Source organism: Crocuta crocuta, unplaced genomic scaffold, assembly GCF_008692635.1.
Source record: "Crocuta crocuta isolate KB4526 unplaced genomic scaffold, BGI_CrCroc_1.0 scaffold193, whole genome shotgun sequence".
Lineage (NCBI taxonomy): Eukaryota > Metazoa > Chordata > Mammalia > Carnivora > Hyaenidae > Crocuta > Crocuta crocuta.
Window position 1 is genome coordinate 6,867,158 of NW_027529624.1, and position 6,877 is coordinate 6,874,034.

Genomic DNA, 6,877 nt, shown 5'->3' on the forward strand with positions numbered 1-6,877 from the left:
ACCTGGGTGAGGTTGTGCTGCACGAACAGGAACTGCAGGCGGCCCATGCCGCGCAGCATGCCCTCCGTCAGGTTGCTGAGCTTGTTGTAGCCGAGCTGCAGCACCTGCAGACTCGACTGGCCCAGGAAGGCACCGTCCTCGATGTAGGAGATCTCGTTCTTGGTGAGGTTGAGGTCGGTGAGGTTCCCGAAGCGGTTGAGCGAGGAGTAGAGCACGGCCTTGAGCTTGTTCTCGTTGAGCCGCAGGTCGTGCACGGTGCTGTTGATGTGCTGCGGGATGGTCTCGTAGGGCGGCTGGTTCTGGCTGCAGATGGCCAGCCACACGTACCCCTTGTCGCCCTCGATGAGCCAGCAGTCGGCGCGCACGGCGCCTGGCCGGCACACGCACAGCAGCGCGGCGGCGCAGGGCCCCAGGCCCAAGTGAAGCAGACACGGCCAGTGCCGACTGCCGGGGGTCCTCCGGCAGGAGGTGGGGGGCACTATCAGCAGGTGCCGGGCGCCGCCCCCGAGCAGAGACACACCCTGCCGCCTGTTTCGTGAAGGCGCACAGGCTCTCGAGACTTGACTTCCTCTCTGTCGCCTTCTCTGGTTCTGGGCTCAGAACTTCAGACGATTCCCACGATTCCCATGGGAGGCTGGAGAGTGAAGCTCTGAGGTGGGAGCTCGAGAGTCGGGGCAGGAAGGAAAAGACCCATCTGTCACCTGGATCCTGAAAGGCAGCACCGAGAGGGGAGAGGGTGACAGATCAGCGGACGCTCAGGACAAGCCCCACGAAGCCCCAGCACAGGCCCCTGTCCCTTCTCCGCCCCGTCCCGCTGGGGCTCCCAGGTGCCAGCAGCACTCTGGGGTCCCCGTTACATAAAAGAAGGGAGTGGTGGCGGGCAGCAGGACAGGGAGGAGGGGACCGAGAGGTCTGGGAGGAAGGGGACAGAAGAAACACAGAGTAGGGAAAGGAGGACAGAATCTGAGGATGGCGGACAGGGAAGGAGACCGGACGGGTAACAGGCTGGATGCGCACGCGCACGGACACACACACCCAGCACTCCTGTCCACGCTCGTCCACCTGCCCGTGTGAAAACCCAACACGCCCGCACATGAGCCAGAACGCCACCGCGTGCCACGACGGTCTTACGTTTGACAAATGGGCGCGTGCGCACACGACCGTCGACCCAAACGGGCACCTTCCAGTCCAGATAAGAAGGAACTAAGAAGCCCAGCAAAAAGCCTCCTCCCCTCCGTGCCCAAACATAAATAATTCATTTGTTGTGTAACCGCTCTTGTTCCAAAAATAATTCCCTTGTCTCAGCTTGCGTGGGGGAGGGGGAGCGGAGTGGCACGGCTGTGGGCCCCCCAAGCAGGGGGGACGCAGAAGCCGGGCTCTCCCGCAGCGGGAGGGCATGGGGGGAACTCATCCTATAGGCAGGAGCAGCGCAGAGGGAGAGAGGGCAAGAGCCCAGGAAGCCACGCACACCCCCAATATCACTTCCCCAAAGTGCTTTCCGTTAGAGGTCCCCGATGCTGGAGTGAGAAGGCCTCAGGCCGACGAGGAAGCCGGAAGCATCTGGAATAGTGTGGCCAAAGCCCTGTGTTTCCTCTGTAGCTGGAGTCAGAGGCCCAGAATGCAGCCTGGGCCAGGATCAAGGTTCCCCAGGCACGAAGACACAGGAGGCCTGGAGCCCCGCCGTCCAGCCCGATGAGCCAGACGGAAAGACCACACCGTGAAGTGGGGACCAGGCCTGTCCATCCGATGTGGAAGGAGTAAGGTGCGCCATGTTCCCCATGCCCCGAGACGCAGAGGGGCAGCGTCGGTGGTACCGAGTTCATAGCCCGCAGACCCTCGCTTGATGGGTGGGGAAACTGAGCCCCAGGCCAGGGGAGACTTGCTCTCTCAGCCAGAGGTGGCTCCGGGCTCCCGCTCAACGCTGGCTCGGGGGTGTGCCCTCCCCTCGCCCTGGGCAGCGGCCAGGGACATGGAGGCTGGGCCAGAGAAATCCACATTTGGACAAGGAAAGCCTGAGACTGTTCACAAGAGCCAGCTCTACCTCATGCTCTTCCTCCTGGGAAACTCCAGGAGAGAGAGCGCTTCGGAAAAAAAAAAATACATTAAACCTCGGCTGTTAAAGCAAAACCAATTTACAGCCCTGAGCCCCAGAGGGCTGGAACAGAGGAAGCGGAAGCAGGGAGGGAGACTATCCCCAAAGAAGTCCAGACAGTATGTGTCGAGGAGGCAGCAGGTGAACCGGGCGTGCGATGTGGATTAAAGGCGGACAGGGCGACCGAGCCTGCGATGGCTGGGACTTGTGATGCAGGACCCGTTGGGCTGGACCGCCAGGAGCGGCCAGTGGGGGCGGGGGTGGGGGACAAGGCGGCCAGGAGCAGGAAGGGGTGCCCAAGTGGCACGGAGCACTTCTGTCCTCGGCTGTGCCGCGCAGGCTTGGGGCCAGAGTCAGGAGACCTAAGCTCCCAGCTGGCATGAGCTACTGGCTCCTTGGGGCCTCAGTCCCCACCCCCTACCCCCGCCCTGGCTCCATCCCACGGGCAGCAAGGTGGTGCTGGAGGAGGCTGAGTGGCCCAGCTCCCCCTCTGTGCGCCACCCCCCGCCTGGGGACCACATTTGCATGCAGGCTCGCGTGCAGGTGTGCACCGGCTCAGAACGCCAGTGCAGGGGTGCTGGCAGCTGTGTGCAAGTAGACGGATGTGCAGGCAGCCGTGTGCACGTGCGCATGCACCTGTGCCAGCTATGGGTGTGCACTTAGATGAAGGTGAGCACGCTCGTGTGCGGAGGGGGTGGGAAGGGGTGCATGGAGGTGCATCTCGGGGACGCAGGCAAGTCCCTGGCTGTGTATCAGCCTGTTCAAGCACATGTGTGTTCCACACACGAATGTGTGTGTGTGCACAGGTGCGGCTTTAGCCACAGAGAGGCACAAAGCACTCACCCCCTTCCCACCCCCGAACTTCGTATCAGAGATGCTCACACCAGCACCCTCCAACCAAGCACAGGGAGTCAGGGAGGAGCCAAGCTGGCTGCAGCCTCTGGAAACCCAAGGCCATGCTGAGGGGATGTGAAGAGGTTGAGGGGGAGGGGAAGGGCACCAGGAGAAGGCACCCAGGCTTAGGGACAGGGGCTGGTCTTATCCCTCCTCTTCCCACCCCAAACAGTCCAGGGTAGACAGAAGCCCCCACCCCAACCTCTCTAAGCTCTGCAGAGCCGAGCTCTCAAGGTGACCCTTGCCCACGACCCTCTCTCCTGCTCCTCCCGGTCTCCGGGATGGTCTGGGCCAGGGCCCAGCTCCCCTCACCTCCCCCCCTTCCCGTGACTCAGACCAAAAGGGAGGAGGCTCCCTGTCACACTGTCCCGTGTGCGTCAGCCACTCGGTCCTCATCCCTGGGCCTCCTGCCCACCACCCCTCGAGGCCTGTCAGAGCCAGGGAACGGGGACAGCCAGGGGAAGGAGCTGGGGAGAGNCTGCAGACAGGAGGCCAGGGCTGAGAAGGACAGGGAAGCACAGTACTAAGGGTGTCAAAGGGAGAGGCAGAGGACAGAGGTGGCTGGAGACAGAGCATCTGAGACAGCGAGCAATCGGCGGGAACACGATGGAGGGCACCGAGCCTGCTGCCCACCCCCCAGGGCTGCGATGCCGCCAGTGACCAGTGCAGAGGGAGGGGCAAGCGGCCGGAAGCAGAGCCCTTTACTGCCCCGCACCCGGGGCATTAAACCCCGGAGGGCCTGGCCCGAAGGGAAGCAGGCTGTGGGCTGAGGGCACAGCTCCAGGCTGACCCAGCCTAAAGGGACTCTCCTCATACGACCCCCTCTCCCCCCCCCACCCCCGCACTAGGCCTGTCCCAGGGCACACAGGTGCGGCAGGACCTAGTGACTCCTGGCCCAAAGTGTCGCTTTAAGGGCCTCGCTTTAAGGCCCCTCTCTCCCTGGCAGCACAGAGAAGAAACATGGCAAAGCTGGGGAGTGGGGCACTGTAGAGGGATCTCGGGGTGAGCCCCCCACCCCCCCCGTCTAGCTGGCTGCAGGTGTCCCCTGCCATGGTGACATCTTAGAAGGGAAGGGGAAGAAGAGTCAGCAAGACCTGACGCATCCGCGGGGCCAGTTCAGAGCCGCACAGCCACAGAACGTGAGTCACTCTCGGCAAATCCCGCCCCCCCAGAAGCCACTGGTGTCTGGGCCCCCGCTCCTCTGGGGGCCACAAGGCTCGGGGCGCCTCCGTGGACTCAGAACCCAAGAGCTTCAGAGCTAGAAGAATGAGGAGCCCTCGCTCCACCCAACCCTGGCTCTTCCCAGAGGGGAGGCGGCCATGGGGCCCGGGGAAGGGTCTCATGTGCCAGCAGTGGCCGGCAGGCTGGGGACCCAGGGTGGCAGTACCGCCTCCCCCTGACATGGGCTCCCTGCTCAGCTAACCTGGGACACTGGTCAGAGCCTGCCTTGGATGCACTGCACACTGTCGGGCGCGCGCCTGGTGCAGGTGTGCGGGCGGCCGGGATGAGGTCTGCAGAAGTGTCCCCTCGGCTGAGGGACAGGGGTCGGGGGGGCGGGTCAGCAGGGCTGGCCAACTCTGAACCGCCGCCTCCACCTGCAGGCAAGGCGAGTGCCCCCTGTCTCTCTCCCACAAAACGCCAGGGCCTGGAGGCAAATCCTCTGTTGGGGCAGGAGGCTCCCACGGGGAGGCGGGGAGGCGGGTGTCAGGATGGGGGTGGGGTCTGGGGAGCAGGTAGGGGAGGTGCGGTCCGCGTCCCAGCGCCCAGGAGCAGGGACGTGGGGCTTCGCTGGGGAGGTCTCGGCGGCTGCTGCTGCTGCTGCTGCTAAGCCCCACACGGGCTCTTCCCCCGGCCGGGCTGGCCAAGGCTCCCCGAAGGGCCGCCATCACGTCACTGTCTGTGTCAATGCCATTACCCAGGACGAGGAGGACCAAAGGACTCCCGGGACCCAGCCAGAACTCACGGGGCAGGCGGCCGCCTCACCTCTCTCTGCACCAGGCCAGGCATCCCAGAGATGGGCTACCGCCACTCTGCCCTCTGAGACCAAGCCTGTCACCTCCGGGGGCGGGACACTGAATCTCGTCATTGCCTCTGCCTCACCCGGGTATGTTCCACAGACAGGCTGCTCTGGGCCTCAGTTCCTCGTCTGTAAAATGGGAAAATTATACCTTCATGACTGAGCTGCCATTTGGCAGGTGGATTTCAGGTGCAACAGGCCCCAGCTGCAGTGCAGAGAGTAAGAAGCATGGATGTTGAAAGGAAAGGGTCCTTGGCTTGAATGCTGAGCTGTGTGACCTGGGGCACATTCATTAGCCTCTCTGGGCTTCAGTCTCCTCACCCTTACGATAGTCATAACTGTCCCTTTGGCTGACATTTTATAGTCCTTGAATCTTCTACCAATCCTGCATGGCTGGTGATATCAGCCTCATTTTACAGAAAAAAAACCTCACTTCTCCAGTTTCTGCTAAACAGCTGGGCCCGTGGCAGGGACTGGACATGCATGGGCTGCCTGGTGGGCTTCCTCACCTCGTACAGGCACCTCCCTCCCTATCAGGAAAGCGTCCACAAGCCAAGAGAGACTTCAATTTCTCCATCATTTAGGAAGTATTTAGTCCAGGCCAGCTATGCTCCTCAAACTCCCCCAGTCACACTCCTACCTCAGGTCCTTTGCACATGCTATTCTCACCGCTTAGAACGCTCTTCTCCAATGCCTGCACAGGCCATTACCCCCACTCTCTACGCAACTCTTCCCCCCTAACCCCGCCTTCCCTGACACCCCATCTGAGATAACTCGCTGTTCCCTCCATCCTGGCTCTGGTCCCTTCAGAGCACTTAACAACACCAAACATCATTTAGTTCTTTATTACCTCCTGCGCTGCCCGCCCCCCCCCACCCCCCGCATCGTGAAATCAAAGCCGGCTTTAGTTTATTCACAGCTGTAATTAACCTCCATGTCAGGAACAAGGTCAGACCTGTAGCAAGTGCTCAGAATATGAGGTGCCAAATAAGAGCTCAGGGCTAGGAATGGCAACAGAGGCCAGAAGGGAGATCTTAGACTCCCTGGGTCCCCTGAATTGGGATGTTAACTATCAGAGGGAGGGGTCCCACTGATGGGGTGCTCATGGGGTGCAAGAAATGTGCTGAGCCTTCCTTTTAGCCTCATGACTCCCCTCATGCTTCTCATTTAAACAAAAAATTTTAATGTTTATTTATTTTTGACAGAGAGACAGCGTGAGCAGGGGAGGGGCAGAGAGAGAGGGAGACACAGAATCTGAAGCAGGCTCCAGGCTCTGAGCTGGCTGTCAGCACAGAGCCTGTTGCGGGGCTCGAACTCCTGAACCGTGAGATGGTGACCTGTGCCGAAGTCGGACGCTCAACTGACTGAGCCCCCCAGGCGCCCCTAATGCTTCTCATTTAAAGATGCGGAAACCAAGGCTCGGAGAGATGCCAAGATCCGCCCAGGACCACACAGCTAGGAGCCTGGGCCTGCCTGGGCTCTTAGAACTACAAGAATTTCCAGAATCCCTGCAGAAGTAACTTTCCCCTATTTGCATACCCCCAGTGACGGGGATCTCAGCACCTGTATGAAGCTGCTTCTCCCCTTCTTGCACAGCTCTGTTATAAATTTCTTCCTATACTGCAAGACCACATCTGACTCCTCTTGCCTCTGTTCATCAGTCCAGTCCAAGCACCGTCTGAAGCCGCCGAGAACAAGGCCAATGGCCCCTCCCCCTTAAAGGCCCTTCCTACATTCGCTAATCTGTTATCTCCACGCCCCTACCACCTGCTCTGCAGGCTGAACAGCCTCACGTCCTGCACTGCTCCTCCTACGCCATGGTTTCAAGCCCCCCACTCTTGGGTCCCGCTGCCCCGGGTCATGCTTGCTGTCGA

General features: G+C 61.1%; 1 protein-coding gene and 1 long non-coding RNA gene across 2 annotated transcripts in view; one reads left to right on the forward strand and one right to left on the reverse strand.

The window, feature by feature from the left end:
• Window positions 1-1,771, reverse strand: part of ELFN2 (extracellular leucine rich repeat and fibronectin type III domain containing 2) — a 12,339-nt gene extending 10,568 nt beyond the window's left edge. Inside the window, exons 1-3 of the mRNA XM_077761954.1 lie at window positions 1,717-1,771; window positions 702-708; window positions 28-528 (exon numbers count right to left, since the gene is read on the reverse strand). Coding sequence (XP_077618080.1) covers window positions 28-528; window positions 702-708; window positions 1,717-1,771 — 563 coding nt within the window. The remainder of the gene's footprint in view (window positions 1-27; window positions 529-701; window positions 709-1,716) is intronic.
• A 3,038-nt stretch (window positions 1,772-4,809) lies between these two features.
• LOC144229877 (uncharacterized) lies at window positions 4,810-6,634 on the forward strand. Its single transcript, XR_013334638.1, has 2 exons — window positions 4,810-5,090; window positions 6,209-6,634. It is a non-coding gene; the product is annotated as an uncharacterized LOC144229877 (long non-coding RNA).
• The last annotated feature ends 243 nt before the right edge of the window (window positions 6,635-6,877 follow it).